Source organism: Sarcophilus harrisii, chromosome 3, assembly GCF_902635505.1.
Source record: "Sarcophilus harrisii chromosome 3, mSarHar1.11, whole genome shotgun sequence".
Taxonomy (NCBI): Eukaryota; Metazoa; Chordata; class Mammalia; order Dasyuromorphia; family Dasyuridae; genus Sarcophilus; species Sarcophilus harrisii.
Window position 1 is genome coordinate 221,211,564 of NC_045428.1, and position 21,333 is coordinate 221,232,896.

Below are 21,333 nucleotides of genomic sequence, written 5' to 3' on the forward strand. Positions count from 1 at the left end.
AGAGACTAAAAATTACTGTGTCTATTAACAAAAGGAAATATTTGAGAATTTTGAGTAGATCCATGAGGTATTGTTTAATTAAGGTGCACTGGGCAGGGTAGTTTATTTTTATGGGATACTAGATTGTCAGAGCTCAAATGACCTCAGAAGCTATCTAATTTAGCATATAGCTAAGCAGAAATAATCTTTATGATATTGCTGATAGTCTGAAAACCTCCTAAATTGATACAGTAGTTCTTAGGTGAATCAATTTATCAAATTTAGTCCAGTTCAACAAATCTTATCAAGAGCCCAAAGATGAAAAAAATACAGTTTTTATCTTCAAAAGAAACAGCAATAGTGGAAAAGAAGCTGGACTCTCTGTTGTTGTTGTTGTTGTTGCTGTGCATCCTGCCTTCTCAAAGAAGACCAATGGCATCACAAGGATAATGTCTTGACTTGCTCATGAGTTGGAAGTGAGAACAGAGCTGTGCAAAAATTAGTCTTGCTTTCTCCTCGAGAGTCAGTGAAGTCTAGTGACAAGACAAAGATCAAGATGACTAGCAACGACCCAGGATGCAGTGGTTGACTTTAGCTTTCTAAATAAATGTTTTTCTCATGTTTCAATTTGTCTGAGGTCCTGTGTATTCAATGATTGAGAATTAGGTAAAAGTTGAGAAGAAAGATGGTTTGATTTACCATCACAAAGATATCAACACAGGAGTGGAAGACCCTCAGAGTTTCTTTCTTTTTTTTTTTTTTTTCCTGAGGCAATTGGGGTTAAGTGACTTGCCCAGGGTCACACAGCTAGGAAGTATTAAGTGTCTGAGGTCAGATTTGAACTCATGTCCTTCTGACTTTAGAGATAGTGCTCTATCCACTGTGCCACCTACCTGCCCTGATCCTCAGAATTTCTGGTCAGAACAGAAACTAATTGCTATTTATAGTCTTTTTAAGACGTCAAAATCTAAAAAGTAAGCCACAGAGGCGTGGGTTAGGGTTATTACTGGCCATTTAATGAGAATCAAGAGTGATTGGCATTTTAAGATACAGTCAAGTAGCTCCATTTACAATACAGCATTTTGAAAGTCTACCTTTTCACAGCTATATTTGAAGAAATTAAAACCAAAAATTTGTCACAGGACAAAAAGTAAATGGTTTTAGCTTCTTGAAAAAAGTTAATAAAAAAAGGAGAAAGAAGAAAGAAAAAGAAAGGAGAAGAGAGAAAATGGAAGGAGGAGGAGAAGAAGAGAGAAAAATGAATAACAAAATAACATAAATAATAATAGCAATAGCAGTAGCATTCCCCAACTTTGTTCAAATTGTCTGGTTGGATCTCCAGAGGAGCAGTGAATAGAGTCTCAGACAACATAGTAAAGACAATTATTACAAAACATTCTCCCAAGTACCTAGTCTCTTCTTCCCACAAATACAGCCTTTATGGAAGGAGTAAGCTTATTTATTTATTTATTTTTAAATCTTAATTTCTTTCTTTATTAAAGCCTTTTATTTTCAAAACATATACATAGATAATTTTCAACATTCTTACAATGTACAATGTACAAAACTTTGTGTTCCAAATTTTTTCTCCCATCATCTCACCTCCTCCCCTAGGTGGTAAGTAATCCAATATATATTAAACATGTGCCATTCTTATATACATATTCCCATAATTATCAAACTGCTCAAGAAAAATCAAATCAAAAAAGGTAAAAAAAAAAAAGGAGAAAGAAAACAAAATGCAAGCAAACAACAATAAAAAAGTGAAAATACTATGTTGTGTTCCACATTCAATCTCCACAATCCTCTTTGGGTACAGATAACTTTCTTCATCAAAAGACCATTGGAACTAGCCTAAATTACCTCACAATTGAAAAGAACCATGTCCGTCAGAATTTGTCATTGTATAATCTTGCTTTTGCTGTGTACAATGTTCTGGTTTTACTCACTTCACTTAGCATCAGTTCATGTAAGTCTTGAAGGATAAGTTTTTATTTAGAACACGATAAGTAGTGAAGTTCACATTTATGAAATATATGTGAGAAAAGGTTGAATTCATAACATTTGCTCTGGGAGTCCTTCTCTCTATGTAGGGATTTCTTGCAGTATCCTTGTGATATCCCCAAAAGAGGTCATTGGTAAAGAGAAAGTCTTCATGTACAACAACATATTTATAAAGTAACTTCCTATTAACTTTATCCACAATGACTTAGATTTAAATCCTACCTCAGGTCCTTGATTTATGACTTCAGGCAAATAATTAACTTCCTTCTGAAATGAGCGGGTGGAATTCACTGATCTCTAATGTCCCTTCTAACTTCAAATCTATGATCCTGTAATGATTTTACTATCAAATAGAGATGTGTATGTGTATTGTGTTTGTGTAAGATTCTATAATATATATGAATAAGAATGTCATAAGTCAAAATTTGATGGAAATTAAAAGAAAGTTGAGTCAAATTCTCTAGGAAAATTTGAGACTATAGGGCTCACTTTGAAATGAGGGGATTAAGGGTAGGCTTTAGAGAAGTCGATATACTTGAGATAGCACTTGAAGGAAAAGAAATGCCCCAATGGGAACACATGAAATAAATTTATTGTAAACACTGGGGACAGCCCTTATAAAATGTAAAAGACCTGAAAAGTTAAAGATGAGTCTGAAAAATATTTAGTAGTCTCATTTATCTGGGATATATAGAGTGAGAAAAAAATAGTTGGAGCCAGATTTTTTGAAGGTCAAATATTGGGATATTTTCTGCATACTTTCTTTTTTTCTTACCTTTTCATCTGTAGTTCAAATTCTATTAGTTTCATAATATGCTTGCCTCTGTCTCTCTAATCTCTATTTTTTTCTCTGTGCTTTCATGGCATGTTATTTTAAACTAGAAGGGTAAGGAAGGGAAAGCATGTGTGTGGTGGGAGAAGAGGTTGTTGAGGAAGTTCTGCTATATCTGTTCTGTGAGGTTATATACTCATGATGCTAAAGCATCTAATCAAAAAACCAGTCAGCAGGGAAAAAATCATTGAGCTGTTAGTTTGGCACTGTGTGAGTAATAATAACTCATTGGCTGATCAGAATTTTTGTGCTTTTGCTTTTTGTTTTGGCATTGTATAAGCATAGCTTATGTCAAAAGGAGTTCTATGTTGTCCCCAAAACTTTTTTTTTTTGACAGAAAAAAGGCTAATATTTTCGAGTAATTTAGGACCCTTGGAACACAAAAATGGAAAGATAGGCTCTTGTTATCAATTTAAGTTGATGACACCAGCATCATGGCACTAGAGTGAAGCACTGACTGTTGAAAGCAAATGCTGGAACAAGTAAAGCTGGAACAAATAAAATCTCAGCAGAGATTTTAAGAGGCTATTTTTGCATCAAAGTCCTGAGTAGTTTATTTAAAATTCTTGTGAGACAAACCACAAAAGGCAAAACATTTACAGCCAAGTTTTGTGTTGAATGATTTACTTGTTCTTTAAATTTACTTTTGGATAATTGTGAACATTTCAATATGCAATATATAGTTCCATACTAATTTTTTTAGTGGTGCCAAATTTTCCTCATAATTTGGGATGTAAAGAACAGTGAATCATATCTACTTGTCTTATTCCTATGAATAATTATGATTTATAGCACTTTGCACTTTAGATTCATGGATTTATCTTTAGGGTAAGGCATGTTACATTCTCTAGCATATGTAAAGGAGAAAGACCTCAATCCTAAAAAATATCAAAACCAAATGAAACCCCCTTTTCCTCCCAGAATTGTTACTGACATTTATCATAACTTTGCTTTATTTCCAGTACTAGAAAAACTCAATTATTTAAGCCTTGATATTTAGAAATTTCCATGATTGCTTCTGAAACAACCTACTCATTATCTACAGAACAGTTTTCCTTATTCCTTAGTTTCATATGACCAAGGTTGGTCTTTAGTTTTCTTATCTTTATTTTTTTTTTTGTTAGTAGAAAAGAAATGTTTTATCTTAAATGCTTTTGGAGCAACTCAGGCTTGTTATTACAGAAGTCAGAAATTTTCAAAGCAACTGCAATAATTTTCTTTATCTTTCCGTATTTAATATAATAGAGAAGTGCTTACAATTCTTTGATTATATTCAGTCAGAAAACATTTATTAGATGAAATGTGCAGACAGGTATTGTCTATCTCTCCTGAAGAGTAAGATAATTCACCTTTTGAAGATAGCCCAGATTAGATTAATGGCAGTGACTCCATAGGATCTCATTTTCAATCAATGACCCACTACTTTTCAATGCAATTTAGTTATAATAACTCTGCTTTGAAACAATCATCATTTATTATTTTTTTGTCATTTGACTCTTCATTTGAGTACTGATATAACTTAAGATTTCTTGTTAGAGCAGCCTTTTTTGGAAATAAGAATTTTAAACTGTTTTCCAGGGAGATTAGACGGTGTCTAAGGTCCTTTTCCAGATTTAAAGCTATATTTCTAAGGTTGGAAGGAAGGAAGGAAGTGATGAGACTTGAGTACAGATATGGGTCCAAAAAAGGAGTAATGAAATTACTTTGTGAGCATTTTTTTCTGCTTGAACTATATGAATATCAGAGAATTTGAGAGTGAGAAGGGTGCCTCAGTGTTGAACTATTTCAACTTACATTCATAAGGAAACCCTATTATTACATATCTGATGAGTCATCCAGTCTCTGCTTGAAGATCTCTAATAAGTGGGACAGCTCTAATTGTTAGAAAGGTATTTTTCAAAATAAAGTCTAAATTATTCTCTTTGTGAATTCTATCTCTTTTTCTTGGTTTAATTTTCTGAGGCCAAACAGAATAAATCTAACTCTTCTTGTACTTGATAAACTTTCTTATATTTAAACTGGCTTTCATTACCCCCAGAATCTTTTCTTCTGTATCATAAATAACCCTATTTCCTCCAGTTGATCCTGCCATGATGGTATGGACTCAGGATCTTTACTATACTGGTTGCTTTCTCTGAGTTCTCTCCAAGTAATTCATTGTCATTTTTATGTATTGAGAATCAGATCCAATATATAAAATCCATAGTCTTGTACCTTTTGAAAGATGAAATTATCACTAAGATAATCGATGCTGTCATGTTCTCTAGGGTCTTCTCTTCTCTTTTCTGGGATGATCCTTCCCATTTTCTTCAGCTAGTTCTCAAATATCATGGGGTCAAAATCCTATTGCATCTTGGTTATCTCTGGATGCTTTCCATCATATTGAGACAAGTCAAGAAGTTATTACTTTCTCTATATTTGGGGTGAAAGGGAGGGAGGGTGTGTGTGTGTGTATGTATGTGTGTGAGACAGAGAGGGAAAAGAAGAAAGAGAGGGAGAGAGAAGGAGAGAGAGGGGGAAGGGAGGAAAGAAGTGAGAGAGGAAGGAAAGGAAAAGAGTAGGGGGGAAGAGAGGGAGGAAGGAAGGGTGAGAGGAAGGTGGAAAGGTAGAAAGGGAGAAGAACAAGAAGAGGAAGAGGGCCTCCAGTAGATGTATAGGTAAATGGAGTTTGTTATCATCATGTTTACATTACACTTCTCTTCTGGCTTATGAAGTGTTTCTTGATTTCATATATAATTCTTTCTAAATCTGTAGCATACTCCAATGATAAAATTACTTTTTTTATTGACTTTTGCCTATAGACTATTGCCAGGTTTTCTCTTTTCTTGATTTCCTCCTACTGCTAAACCTTTTTAATACATAATGTTACTGCACCAACTCCTTTTACTATCCTATTTCTTTTGAATAGGGAATTGCTATATAGAGACACATTATTGGTATAGATTTTATCTAAATTTCAGTGATAACTCTAAGGTCTAATTTTTCTCTGTGTATTATGGATCCTACTTATTCTAACTAATTACCTAAACTTTAGGCATTGTGTGTTTATAAGAGTTTCCTTTTGGGAATTTTGCCTTACTTATAATTTATGAGTGTATCTATCAACGGTGATTATTTTTTCATGCAGCTCCTCTTTAGAGTAGTCAGCTTGGTAGATATACATACACAGTTTTATCTGTTTCTTTAATCCTTTTTCATTTAAAGTCCTTTTTGTTTGGATTTATAAGACACCTGGCAAATACATTTTCATGAGCCTTTGTTAGGTATATTCTAATCTTCAAGCTGAGTCTGTCACCTTTATATTTTAAGCTATTTTCCAGAAGGCCAAATTCTATTCTTAGGTACCATCTTCTTAGCCAGCTGTTTACTCCCAAATCAAATTTTCTCTTCTGTATCTGTTGTCATCAACAAACAGCAGTGAAGAAAACAAACCTGTGCCCAATGGTCCTTGGTTTCTTGCTTAAGAATTTGTAATTAATGTCAATACTTTTTAGATTCCTTCTGGCAATATGGTTTATATTCATGTGATTACTAGGGGCATGCTGTATTCACTGTTTTGATGAATCTTGGTAAGTACTTTTCTTTTCCTTGAGTGCATGATCCAGAATGATAACAAATAGCTCTTTTGTTATCTGGTCAGCAAGAACTTCCTCATTATAGCTCAGTAGAAATTCATTTACCACTACTACTCTTTTTTTTCTTTTGATTCTTACAGGATAATATTTTACTTTATAACTTCTATGACTCTATTAAACTCAAACAGAAATAGAAATGAGGGCTTCTATACCTTATCAAAAGATCCCTGTGGGATGCTCTATCCATTGTGCCACCCAGCTGCTCTAAACATATTGGCTTAGAAAATCATGCATGTTTATAATTAATAAGTTTTATTAATATATCAGTACGTTAAAATTAGAGAGGAACATTTTAATCAGGTTGAGTTTTACTCAAGAATGTTATGAAATGCATTGGAACCATTGGTCATACATTTGACACCTCTTTCCTAAAAGGACAAACATCTGTTTCTCCCTCAGCACCAAGCCTTTTCCTTTTCAGAAAGATCCTAAATTTTTTTGACTCTTTTGGCTTTTTTCTTCCCTTTCTTTTTTGTGTGACTCTCTTCTACTCTTGACAAGACACACATTTTTTCCTCTTTCACATAGGAAAATATTCAATTTCCCTTTCTTTATGAAAAATTTTTTGAATCCAACAACTTGGAATGTGGAAATATATTCCTTAAATTCTTCATCTCACTTCTAAGAGAGAGGGAAGTCTATTAGTGGAGTAAAGATAGTGATCCCATGGTAGAAATAGTAACATATTCAATGCAAGTGAGGGCATGAATTAAGTTAAATGTGCTTTCTATAATGATTGATAATTTTCTTGCTTTTAAAAAACACAAGTACCTGCAAAAAATTACAATTACTCTTTGGTGATACTTGAGTTTACAAATCATACTTAAGCACCTCTTGAAATCCATTGTAGTTAATTATTATCTATTAATTACTTCACAATTCCACCTAACAGATTTTTTATAATTATACTTTCCCTTTCATATCCTTTAATACCTTTAATACCAATTTCTATTTCATCATCTACTCTGCCAATTCCCTTCACCTTCCAATTTGTTCTACTTATCTTTTCTTATATTCTTTGTCATATCATTTACTGTTTTGTCTTTTTCCTCCAGTTCTAATCCTTGGGTCAATCTCTTCACCTCCTTGTTCCTCAGTAATTTTTTTTAATATTTATTCCTTCTTATTCTTGTTCCTTCCTCTTCATCCTCTCTTATGGGAGCCAGAAGTAGGATATGAATTAGATGTTCGTTTATTCCCCCCCAATTTTCTCTCCTCACATTCAGTCTCTAGCCTTATTGATAATATACTCCTTCAAATCACCTAAATGATTTTTTTATTATTCAGATCAAGATCTTTTTTTTCTATTCCTTCCTCAACCTTTTACCATACAATATAAAAAGAGAAATTATTTCCTTATTCTTTCTTTTCCCCCCTCTCTGATTCTTTCTTTTCTTATCTATTACTTTAGGCCCTTTCTTTCAAGCCCCTTTTCTACCCTCCCTCACCTTCCCAGTAGATCCAATTTATTTGCATATGTATTTTCTGAATATCTATTAAAAAAAAAAAAACCAAACCTCAACCATATCAAATTGAGAAATATTTTGGAATCTTTCTTTGTTGTGCCAGTTCCTTTTTATTGTTCTGCCTCAGTTTCCCTATTTGTCCTGCCTAAGTTTCCCTAATTGTCCTGCCTCAATTTCCCTAAATTGTTCTGCCTCAGCTTTCCCAATTGTTTTGCCTCAGTTTCCTTGAATTGTTTTGCCTCAATCCCCATGGTTGCAACCCCCCTTTTCTGCTCATTAGAACTGAGATAATTAGAGCTTTGGAGATCTGACATTCCCCAAGATAAGACTCCAGATGTCCTATATCAGATACCTAATTGATATTGTTTATAACTCTTAAGTTTCAGATTTCCTGGCTCTAATTGGATACCTCCTAAGTCCTCCCAATTTGTTAGAATTTGTGCCCAACTTTTCAGAACTGGATTGATGGTTCCTGCCTGGAGATTCCTACTCACCAGAGTTTGGACTCCACTCCACTTTGTCTACTTGAGCTTAGAGCCATATATATGTCATTGGGAAATTCACATTCGCTGTTGGATACTTAGATACTATATAGTCTCATTCAGCTCTAGGACCAAACCATGAATCCATTTGGTCCCAGCACAATCTCTCCCTCTCAGAAATTCAAATAAAATATTAAAATCTCTCTAATCTCTATCTTGCCTCAGTTTCTCTGGCATTACATCCTGTGAATGAGTAGATTGGCTCATATTTTCTTCAAATTTTAATCTGTGATCACTTATCAATGGAAGATCAGAGACATGGGGACTTTTGAAAAGGTAATGATAAATGAAAGTCTAGAAATAAGCTAGACAAACTACATATTTAAAAATAAATTTTCCTGCTTCCATGTAAAAACAATTTTTTAAAAGTTTTGAATCCCAACTTTTATCCCTACCTTCCTCTCTTTCCTGCTTCCTGAAATAGAAAGCAATCTGATAAAGGTTATACATGTGCAATCATGTAAAACATTTCTATGTTAGTTTCTGCAAGTGGACTCTAAAAAGAAAGAAAGAAAGAAAGAAAGAAAGAAAGAAAGAAAGAAAGAAAGAAAGAAAGAAAGGAAAAAGAAAAAATACTATGCTTCAGCCTATATTCAGGCAACATGAGTCTTTCTCTGGAGATGGATAGCATTTTTTTCTTGATAAATCATTTGATATTGTCCTGAATCATTATATTTTATTTCTGAGAATAGTTGTCACTTCCAGTTCTTCATTGTACAGTTTTGCTATTGTTGTGTAAAATATTCTGGTTCTGATCATTTCACTTTGTATTAGCTCATATGTCTTAAAATGTGGTTTTCGCCCTGAAAGCATCCTACTAGTCATTTCTTTTAGCACAAAATCATGTATTATAGTTTGTTTAGTCATTCTGCAATTGACAGACATCCACTAAATTTCCAGTTCTTAGCCAAGGTGAACAAAATATTAGAAGTGTCAATCCCTATTTCCTAGCTTTAATGCAACTGCTTAAATTAGAACATTTACCATGCCTACTGAGGGTGAACTTGACTAAGTGTTCTGTGAAAGAAAAACTAGTTAGAATTCAGGTAGAAATTATAAAAATAACATATGAAAATCATTCCTGTTTCCTGAGGCACAAGTAATACTGTATAGCTTCTCAAATATTATTTTTATATTTTTGCCCCTTTCAGGTTCCTTATTCTAAAAAGCAACCAATCAACATTTCTCCTTTCCCCATTCCCTCTGTATTTCAAATGTATGTTAAAAAATGGATTCTCTGCCTATTTGTTAGTAGTACTTATTGTTCTGCAAAAAGTGGGTCAGACTGAAAAAAAAAAGCCCAAAGCATATTGGTTTCATTGTAGCAATTAACTGGATGAAGAAGCTGCCTTTGAACATTTTCCTCTTCCGGCTAATAGCACCATAGGAACAAATGGAGTCCCTGAGAAGCTGGTGCTCCATTTATCAATACATTTGCAGCAGGCTTGTTCTGATAAAATTAGTGGCAAATGAGGTTTTCTGTCTACTATTAATTTTCACTGGATTTTTTCTTAGAAATTTCACTTCTATTTGAATAATAATTAAAAACCAGAGATACTTGTGCGATTTGAGGGATAACATGGAATACCCCCAATTAGATCAAGCATTTGGCTATATACATTTGATTTAATAATGTTCTCAGTTAATTGGGCAGAATTGATTTGTTTTGTAGAACTAATGTTCCAGTTGCCTAGGGATTAAATTGTTGTAAATCAGTAATGACATTTTAGTGTAGACTTTCTGATAGAACATGCTTTATCCAGTTCTTCCACTATGTTAGCAGTTAAATTTAATTATTAAGTAAAAGGAAGCAGCTTTCTTCAGGAGCCCTTGCTACAGAGACTATAATAGTCTGTGTGGCTTTTGACAGAGGTGGTATAAAATGATATATTAAAACTGATGACTGTGATGGACAGATAAAAATGTTTCTTGTTTAATCCAATTATGTGATCAGTTGCATGGATTGGAATGGAATTTTCCCTCAATATTGTCTTTTCATTTATTGCAGATTGTTCACAGAACTCTGGCAGCAATGTTGGGCTCCCTTGCCGCATTAGCAGCATTAGCTGTTATTGGTGATGTAAGTTGTGATATTTCAAATGCTTAGCTTATTTCTTGATGAGATGTTATACTTAGAACTTTTGGGACAATCCAATTCAGTTTTAAATAAAAGTTTTTTTTCCTTTTGTCATTTCTGGAACTTTTTTTAGTCAGTAGACTAACAGCCCTTCCATAAGCTGGTGATCTTGGGAATTGGTATGGTTATAATTGTTTTTAAAAACATTATACATAGTTGTGTTTCTCTTTGGTTAAACTTAAATAAAAAGCATATGTTGAGAATAAATTGGTTTCTATAAACATGTATCTAGAGTTGGAAGGAACCTCAGAGCCCATCTAGTTCAACCTTTTCATTTTTTCATATGAGGACATGGAGGACCAGGAGGCCTAAGTAAATTGTCCAACATCATATAAGGAGTAAACAGTGGAGGCATAAAATGGATGTCTTTTAAATCAGTGAATTTGGCAGAATGCTCACATGCTTAAATTCAAACCATCTGTATTTTACTAGTTTTCAAAAAACTTAAAGGATTAATTCAGTTAAATTAGTTACTTTAACGTATTTCTATGTGTGTAATCTCAGAGTGATGGGGTAGAGTTTAGCATCTCAAATGAAGCAGATGATACACAGAATCTTAGAGGTAGGGTTAGAAGATATCCCAGAGCCATTTAGCCCAGCTTCTTAATTTTATAGAAAATTAAACTGAGACCCATGAGATTAGGCGACTATTTTCACTCTTTTTCTGATGCCAAAGGGATATTTTGATGATTGCTAAATTATTTCTTTAAAATTTCTTAATTTTTTTGTTCTATATAGTGAATTTGATATTTCTAATTATAAATCAAGAAATTTTACTCTTCTGTTGTTGATTTTCTGGTTCCCTTTTTTGATTTGGTGTTGCTAAATCTCATATTTCCTTTTCATTTATGCTGAAGAAATATTTGTTTAGTTTCTGTAAGGTACCTAATACTGTATTCTAGGTGTTGTTTGGAATATCAAAGAAAATATAAGGGATAGTTCTTGTCTACCTGATATCCACAGTCTAGTTGGAAACACATGATAGTTTGGTAACAATGCAAAACTAAGTATAGTTAAACATCAGAATAAGTGGTATGAACAAAAGAATTATTTGAGTTCAATAAAGGAGAAGGCTTCATGGAGGAAGCTCCATGGCTTTGAGGCTATTGACATTGAGGATGGTTAAGATTATTTTAGAGCTTAGAGAATAGGAGTGGGAAAAGTATACTAGACCAAAAATCAAGTTTTTGAAATGGCAATGAATGTAATATGTTTAGGCGATAGTAAGAAGATTGACTTGGTGTGGCCCTATTGTAGAGGAAGAGGTAAAAAATGTAGGTGAAGTGAAAGCAGATTATGTAAGGGAAGCACTGGAGTTTTTACCAGAAAAGTGACTTGAAATTAATGAATCAGAAATGCATTTGGCAGGAGCATCTATGATGGATTTAGGAGAGAGAAAATGAAGACAGTGGATCCAGCAATGAGACTCTTAGGATAATGAAGTTCTGCATTAGAGACATGGTAGTGGGAAGAATATAAAAGATCTTTCAAATGGATTCAGTAAATATATAGTATAAAGGAAAGACATGAATGAAAACTAGATAAAGCAGGAGATAAAACTCTGGGCCAGGAGTAAGAACTTTCTGACTTGAAATTGGGGAATCTGACATTGTGTGATTTTTGAGAGTCACTTAACCTCTCTCAACCTGTTCCTCAATTGCAAAATGGGGATAATAAGAGTATCTGTCTTTTAGGATTGTTGTGAAGATTAGAGCACTTAGCACAATGCCTGGTACATAGTGGGAGCTCAATAAATAATTATTCTCTTGCTTTCCCCATGTTTCAAGCCTGATGATTAATAGTGCCATTAATATAAATAGAAAATTATCTGCTGGTAAGGGTTTTGTCCAAGATCACATAGACATGTGATTTGAACCATCAAAGGCATGATTTGAACTCAGGTTTTCTTTGTCCAGAGCCTATATTCCTTCTACAGGCTGTACTTTGCAGCCTCCTTTAGAGGGTTTATAGGTAATACATCTATCTATCTATCTATGTACATACACACATAATTATAAGTGCAGTTTTGGGTTAGTTGACATTCTTATTAGATAATAACATCTCTATCAACACTGATATGTTCTTTTAAAAATCACATTAGTTGAATCTGATCACAAATAATTAGTTATCAAAATAACAACAAACAACTTAGAAGCACAAGAAGAGACTGAATGTAATTAAAAAAAAACTAGTTATGGCTAACTTAAAAATTATTTGAGCTTTTGCATGTAGGCAAATTGAAGCATAGTAACAATGGTAATTATCACAAAGTCTCCATAGTAAGAATCATAGTAAAGCATGTTATAATTGCAACATACAAATTTTGTAGCCATAGAAATCTGAGGATAAAAATCTACCATTATTAATTATAGATTGAATTAATTCCATTCATTATATCTACTTAAATGACTGAGAATATGTAAGGAAAGTATGGTATTTTTAATACATAGTATTTTAAAATTTAAGTTATTATTACCTTTATGCTCTTGAGAGCAATGTGATTGAAGATGATCTATTAGTTTTTTTTTTGTCCTGGGAACTAGGTCAGACTTTATTATTTATTCCATTAACTTGATCTTTGGAGTTATGCAAGTAGATGAATTCCCTTTTGTTTTAGACATTTTAATTGAAAGATACACAATACAAAAATATCTAATAAATTGGCCTAACAGTCAATGAACACAGATTTTCAGCAGGATCATGTTTTTCTGTTTTATAGCCATTAACCACATAGAAAGCAAAAACAAGCAAAAGTGAATGATCTCTGATTTCAATTCATCAAATTTCCATTTTTATCTGCTTCTTTGTCTTTACATGATTTTGCTGAATGGGTAATCATACCTGAATTTCATGTTTATATTTAAATACTTTACTTATATTTTTATATGAATGCAAGGAATAGCAAAATAGCTAGTTTGGTCAGACCATAAAATGCTGGAAGGGTAGTTATATGTAACAAGATTGGGAAGATAGATTGGACCAGGTTGTGAACGTGCCAAACATAGATGTGATTTGATTTTGCCACAACACACTCTCTCTCCCTTTCTCTTTTCCTCTCTCCCTTTCTCTCTTTCTTTCTCTGTCTCTTTCTTCTTCTCTCCCTTTCTTCCCCTCCCCTTCCTCCCTTTCTCTCTCATTCTTTCTCTTCTTTCCTTCCTCTTTCTCTTCTTTTTCTTTCTTTTTCTCTTCCTTCCTCTCTCTGTGTCTGTCTGTTTTTGTCTCTCCCAATCACTAGATTTATGCTTTTAGAAATCATTTTGGCAGGTTTATAATGGATAAAACAATGGATAAAATTGAAACTGAAAAGTAGAAGTAGGGAGACCAAATAGGAAGGCATTGTAATAATCGAGTTGAGAGGAAATGAGGATTTGAACTAAGATGGTAGCTGAGTGGAAAGGTGATAGATGTAAGAGATGTTGTGGAGGTAGAAATGACAACATTGTGGAGTAAGGTGGAGTGCATCCCACTTTCCTTCCCATCCAGCAATTGGTTGACCACATACCATACCATGCTTCCCTTTAGAGAACACTATTCTATCTACTACACTGTACTGCCTCTCATTTGAAATAAAAGTAAACAAGAAATTACCAGATCCATGTTCAAATCTTATGTCCATATATATTCCTCTATTAGTATGACTTTAGTGAAGTAATTTTTACTTTTTTATTTCTCAATTTCCTCTTGTGTCAAATGGACATAAATATATTTGTCCTTTGTACATTCCGGGATTATTATATTAAATTTTATTTTACAAATACAAAAAAAAACTTAGAAAAGTATATAGCATTATTTAAGTTCAAGAATTTTTCTTTATTACAGTTATAACATTTAGCAGATTCCGTGATTGGATTATATGAGAAAATAAATCTGGAGATAGAAGTGGGATCATTTTGTTGGAATGATTGTTTCAATTCTTTAGGAAATAATCCTGGGTCTGTCTTTCTAAAAAATGGTGGATGCATGCAGCTGAATTTGGGAGAACTAGGCTGTTAGTGCTCTCCAGAGGGAAGGAGCCTAATAAGTTTAGCCCATTGGAAAGGGTTTTTAAGTGAGAGGTGTTTATATGTTAACAGCTAATGACTACATTGGTGATATACAGTGTTTATTGGTGTTTTTCTTTTTTTGCAGAGACCCAGCCTGGTCAGAGTGGTGGAGTGGATTGATTATGAGACTCTGGCATTATTGTTTGGAATGGTAATTAAAATTCTCTCTGTGAGATATCACTATTGAACCTTGATGGTATTTTCTTTAGCATTTGCTAACAGTCTTTTATTTTATTAAAAGACCTTGAAAGGTTTGAAAATCAGTGTTTGTTTGAGAAATGTAAGCTCATACTTGCTTGATTTTTTTCTCTGAAAACAATTAAAAAGCCCTGACAGCTCATGAATAAGCTCTAGACAGTTTTTAGCTGCAGAATTTGTCTTCTTTTTAGTGATAAATATAGCATGCTTTAAAGATTAGAGAAAATTTATTTTACTTGAGGTTAGTACTTTGACAATATGTTGATAGGATCATGGATTGATGGAAATCTCAAGATCATACAGTACAACTCCCTCATTTTACAAATGAGGAATCTGAGACTCACATAGTTAAATGACTTATTAGTATGATGTGTCAAAAAAAAAGGACTTAGATGAAGCATTTTGGTGGTCATAAGAGTGCACTTAAAGCCATTTCCACTGGGATCGAGGATCTCTTTAACAGATTAGCTTCAAAGTATTCCTTTATCTCTTTTCTGTATGAACTTGAATCCTTTAATACTATAACTCGACTCTAACATAGTGATGCTATTTTGGTCCTCTTCAAAAAGGAAGAACAACAATCAACCACCCATCATCTTTTCCAAAGTACTTTCCCCCAAATTACTCTCCCATTTTCATCTGCTGGTTACTGTGCTGATGCCTACCTATATATGCACAGCTTATTTCATCCATCCTTAAAATAGCAATAATTATTTTTTAAATCCCTGTTTGACCTTGATATAGGTGAAACAATTCTATTACATCCTTAAGATAGCATCCTATATGTTTCCTTTTTCTCCCAACTAAACTCTTAGAAAAAGCTTTCAACAATATATTTTTTCAGATATAGTTAATGTCAATTTTTTTTGCTGAGCTATACATAGGTATGTTTAATAATTTATTTTTCCTGATTACATGTAAAAGCATTTTTAAACATTCATTAAAATTTTTTTTGAGTTCCAAATTCCCTCTCTCCTTCAACCTTCTCTCCTCACTGATAAGATAAGCTATTTGATAAAGGTTACACAATGCAGTTATGTAAAACATTTTCATATTCGTCCTGTTGTGAAATAAAAACAAACAAAAAACCCAAGATAAATCAAAAAGTTTTAAAAAATATGTGTCAATCTACATTCAGACTTCATAAATTCCTTCTTTGGAGATAGATAATATTTTTCATCAAAAGTCCTTCAGAATTGTCTTAAATCATTGTATTACTGAGAATAGCTAAATCATTTAAAGTTGATTTTCATACAGTAATTCTTTACTATGTACAATGTTCTTCTAGTTCTGCTCATTTTATTCTACATCAATTCATGTAAGATGTTTTAAATTTTTTTCTGAGAGCCTCCTGCTTGTCATTACTCCCTCATTTAAATCCAATCCACTTGCATGTCATGGTATCATTTCCTCGAGATCATGGTCCTCTTCAAGAATGAAGGACAAATAACAATAACTTATAGAAAACAGTATTCTATCACAATTATATAATACAACTTGGTAGAATATCTCCCAATTAATGACCAATTCATTCAATTTCCAGTTCTTTGCAACCACTAAAAATGCTGCTATAAATATTTTTGTACTTAAAGATTCTTTTCCATTTGGTTTTGATGTCTTGGGGATACAGACCTAATAGTGGTACTGTTAGGTCAAAGGATATATATAATTCTATTCCAAATTGCATTACAAAATGTTTGAATCAGTATGCAATTATAAATTGAGGGCTTTTTGCTTCATAAAATTGATAAATGGAGGGATACGAGGGACAAATGAATAAAAAAACTTGTTACTAGAAAGATAAGATAATATACTATTAAAAATCAACTACCTTCATATTTGCATTCTCATTTCTAATATACTTCTCAGACACTTGTAATCTGGCTTCTGATTTTATCATCTAGCTGAATTGGCTATATGTAATTGTCAAATACCTCTTAATTGATAATATCCTTATCTCACTCCTAATTCTTGAGATCTCTGCAGTTTGTTGTTGATGGGTTTCTTCTCATGAACAGTATCTTCTCTGTCTTTTTATGATATTGTTCTCTCTTGGTTCATCTTATCTGTCTTGTTGCTTGCCAATTTCTTTTATAGGGTCATTATTTCATATTATTATTGTTGTTTAGTCATTTCAGTTGTGTCATGACTCTTTGTGACCCCTTTTTGGAGCGTTTTCTTGACAGAGACACTGGAGTGGTTTGTCATTTCCTTTTCCAGTTATTTTACAAAAACAAACATAGTTAAGTGTCTTGCTCAAGATCATGTAGCTAGTAAATGTCTGGGATTGGATTTGAATAAATGAAGATGAGACTTTCCAAGTTCAGTGTTTTATCCACTGTAGCACCCAGCTACCCATTATTTCATATACTATTCCCTTTCTGTGGAAGTACCTCAAAACTCTATCTTTGACCTCCTTCTGTCTCTTTTCTCCACTCTCCTTCCATCTATCTTTCTCCTTAGGTGATCTTATTATCTTGTGTTGGTTAAATTATAATCTCTCTGTACTTAACTCCTAGATCCATTTATTCACCTTTCTCTAACTCAGTAGAAAACACAATCTCTCAGTATAAAAAAATGTTAGCCCATGTTTGCTGGATTTTATTTTATTTTTCTCTGAAAACAATTAAAATGTCTTGACAGCTCATGAATAAGTTCTATTTCAATTCTTAGTTGCAGAATTTGTTTCACATCACCAAATGTTTATTAGATATTTCTATCTATATATTCTGAAGGCATATCCAAATTCAGTATGTTCAAAACACAATTCATATTACTCCCCAAAGATCCTGATTTATCTAATTTTATTGCAATAGTACTTTTAGTTATCAAAGCTTTAGCCTTCTTTGACACTGTATTCTTTTACAATCTCCCCTCTCAATAACCAATGAAAATATTTAGTCTTATTGATTCAATTTCTATATTATGTTATATCTGCCCCTCCTATTAGCCATTCATATGGCTACCTCTATCATTTAGGTTACCAATAACTATCTTACCTCACCTGTCTTAGCTGTACTCCACATACTCGCCAGAATGTCTACTAGGTCTGACTCTCATTCCCTTTTTTGAGGAGCTCCGGGGATTCCCTATTGTCTCTAGGAGCAAATACAAACATTTTATTTGCTATTTAAAGCCCTTCATAATTTAGTTCTAATCTAATTTTTTGTAGTTTTTGTTTTTATTATGACTTTAAAAGAATCAGTAAAAATGGACATTTTGATATGTAAAGGAGATTGTATATGGAAATTGAGTGGTGCCACGGATAGAATGTTAAAATCAGAAAATTCTGAATACAAATTCTGTTTTAGACACTTAATAAAATCACTTTACATATTTTAGTTTTAGTTTTTTTTTTTTTTTAATCCTTCAAATGAGGATAATAATAGCACCTGCCTTGGAGGATGGTTGTGAAGATCAAATAAGGTAATCTATATAAAGTGCTTATAAATCTTAAAAATACTATATAAATTCTGGCTGTTATTTAACCATGAACTGCTGTTATATAGTTTTTTAAAAATAGGATTATTATTACTTTTTTGCTGAGGCAATTGGGAAATAAGTGACTTCCCATGGTCACCCAGTTAGGAAGTATTGTGTCTGAGGCCAGATTTGAGCTCAAGTCCTCCTGACTTCAGGGCTGTGCCTAGCTACCCCCAAAATAGAATTATTAATTATTAACAAAACTACTTTACTTATCTGTGTCCCCTTCTGAACTTCCTTTTCTCTTCTGCAAAAGAGAATTTAATCTATTTAAAATATTTCATTGATATTTTTTCTTTCTTTTCCATTCCTAACATTATCAAGGTCCTACCAGTCCTCTAAGGGAAGTGTTATCCCTGGTAACAACTATGGTCAAGCCAAAGAAGTCAATATATTGGGTGTGTTGGAAAGAGTAGGTCTCATTCTATACCTATAATCTATTACTTCTTTTCTAAGAGGATTGATACAGGCTTCATCATCAGTCTTTACGTAATTGATCAGAACTCTGAATTTCTCAAAATTGTTTTCCTTTATAGTAATATTATCCTTGTGTGTATTATTATTCTGCTTCTATTCACTTCACTCCGCATTAGTCTGTACAAGTTTTCTCACATTTTTCTGCATGTGTCATGTTAATTATTTTGAAGGGTTTGTTAATGTTCCATTATATTCACATAATCATGATTCATTTAGCCATTCTTCATTTACTGGGGGCATATTTTCTTACCAGTTGTATTTTTTTTTTTTTTGGTTATAAAACACTTTTGTGTTTTATATGGGTTCTTTTTCTGTTTTTTTTTTCTTTGACTCTTTTGGGTATGTGACAAACAGTAGTGTTGTACCAATTGTTTCCAAGAGTTATTACATAATTCTCCCATTTGTATCCTTTATTTGTTGAGGCAATTTGACCTACTTGTTATTCTTTGTACATGGCACACCATCTTATGTATCTCTGAATATACCGCCCCACCCCCCACATAACTGGAAAGTACTCCTTTATTTTTATCTTTTAGAATACCTAGCCTCAATCAAAGCTCTGCTTAAGTACCACTTTCTACCTTTCTTGTCTTTCTATCCTCTTCATCAGCTATTCATGATTCCACCTCCAAAGTTATCTTATATTTGCTTTGGATTTATTCTTTGTCTACTTATATGCCTCCATGTTGTTTTACCTCACCCCCAGTGTAAAATTCTTGGAATTATGGATGTTTTGGGGGTTACCCAAGTATAAGATGAAATCTTTGTTCTCTATAGATTACAGAATCACTGGAGGAAACAATATAAAGAACAAAAGGTGTAAGTAATACCAGCTAATATATGTTCTATGCTTAGAATAGTATTGAGAGTAAATTCTCTATTCTGAGTACATCTGGAATAGCTAAACTGGTAGCTAGTTCTAGTAGTAAATAGAAGTGCCAAGAAGGTTCTGTCTCTCAAAGAAATCTGCATCAAAACTAAGAAAACCATTATTTACCATTAAACTCTCAACTTTCCTCTCATCCCCCACATTAAATGTAAACAACCTTGTGGATACTTAGAGGTATACATAGAGAGATTGAGCCAGCCTCTGAGTCAATAATACCTGAATTCAAGTCCTGACCTTCTGAGAGATGCTGGAAAGACAATTATTCAGCCCTCCAGACAATTCTCTAAGACTATACAACAGTAGAAGCATGGTTAAGAATCTGTATTGGTAAAGGAAGTTTCCTCACAAGAAGTTTCCTTTACCAGAGTAAGTCAAACAAATATCTTGTGGGCAATATTAAGCCCATAAAATTCTTAAATGAAGCTTGAATAAAATTAAAATATAACTTGTGAAATAAAATAAAATATAGATAAACTTACATTTTTATGTATGTATTAATGTCTCTGATTTCTGTATGATTTGATACTACTGCCCCAAACCAAGGAAATCAAATAGACCCTTCTCTCTCCTAAAAGGATGCCATTTGAATTCCATGTACAGTTCTAGTATCAAGGATTCTCTCTCCTTATACTCACATGGGCAAACTTAGCTGTTGTCAGAATGAGAGAATCTCAGTAAACATATTTGCCTTGAGCCACTATTTGCAACAATAATTTCCAACATGGCTCAGTGGAATTTTCTCATACTTTTGAATGTACTGATGGAAGAGGAAATGTAGGAAAAAGAAGTGAGAATATATATTGAGCAATATATTTCATAAAACATATTTTAGATCAACAGGGATGCATATAGAGAGTATTAGATTCCAACATAAGTTCCATCGGTACTTTACTCTGTGACCCTGAATGAGTGACTCTTAAGAGAATGATGGTTGGGATAAAGACTAGGTGTAAGAGAGAATACCTGCAATTCTGGTACTGAGGAGGTTGAGGCTACTGGATTGCTTGAGTTCTGAGATACAGTAGTGATACAGCCAATTGGATGTTAATACTGTTTGGCACCAATACTGTTGAACCTTTGTGGGTAGGGCAAACTGGACCAGATAAAAATATCAAAATTCCCCTTCTATGAGCAGTGAGATTGTGCTCTGAGAGGCTGCTGTATTTCTAGTCTAGTAATGATATGGAGGTAGAGTCTTTTAAAAATGAGAGTAATAAGATTAAAACTCCACAATCTCCTCTAGCTCTTTCTCAGTCTTTCTTTTGGGAGTAAAAAAGAAAACCAAAATCCTTGACAAAAAATAGTCAAACAAAATAAATTTTTATGCTGACCATATCAAAAAACGTGTGTCTCATTCTTCATTGTAAGCTTGCCATTTCTTTGTCAAGATATGGGATAGTATTCTTCATTATTGTTCCTCTGGAATCTGGAACATTTCATTAATTGGTCCTCCAAAATTTTTAAAAAAGATTTCATGAAAATGATTTGAATTTGTGCCCCCCTTCCTTTTTTTCCCTGTGTTCAGGGGCACCAGGTTCTTAGCTTGTTTTGTTCTCTAAGAAGTTCTGAGGGAAAAGTTATTCATCTGCCTCACATTAACAGTGAGAAGGTATGAAATCAGCTTAATAATTATTTTTTACCTTAAGCC

The 21,333-nt window shown here is 33.2% G+C and overlaps 1 protein-coding gene across 1 annotated transcript in view; it reads left to right on the forward strand.

The window, feature by feature from the left end:
* OCA2 (OCA2 melanosomal transmembrane protein) overlaps nucleotides 1-21,333 on the forward strand; it is a 313,841-nt gene that overhangs the window by 154,144 nt on the left and 138,364 nt on the right. Inside the window, exons 9-10 of the mRNA XM_031959092.1 lie at nucleotides 10,467-10,538; nucleotides 14,724-14,789. Coding sequence (XP_031814952.1) covers nucleotides 10,467-10,538; nucleotides 14,724-14,789 — 138 coding nt within the window. The remainder of the gene's footprint in view (nucleotides 1-10,466; nucleotides 10,539-14,723; nucleotides 14,790-21,333) is intronic.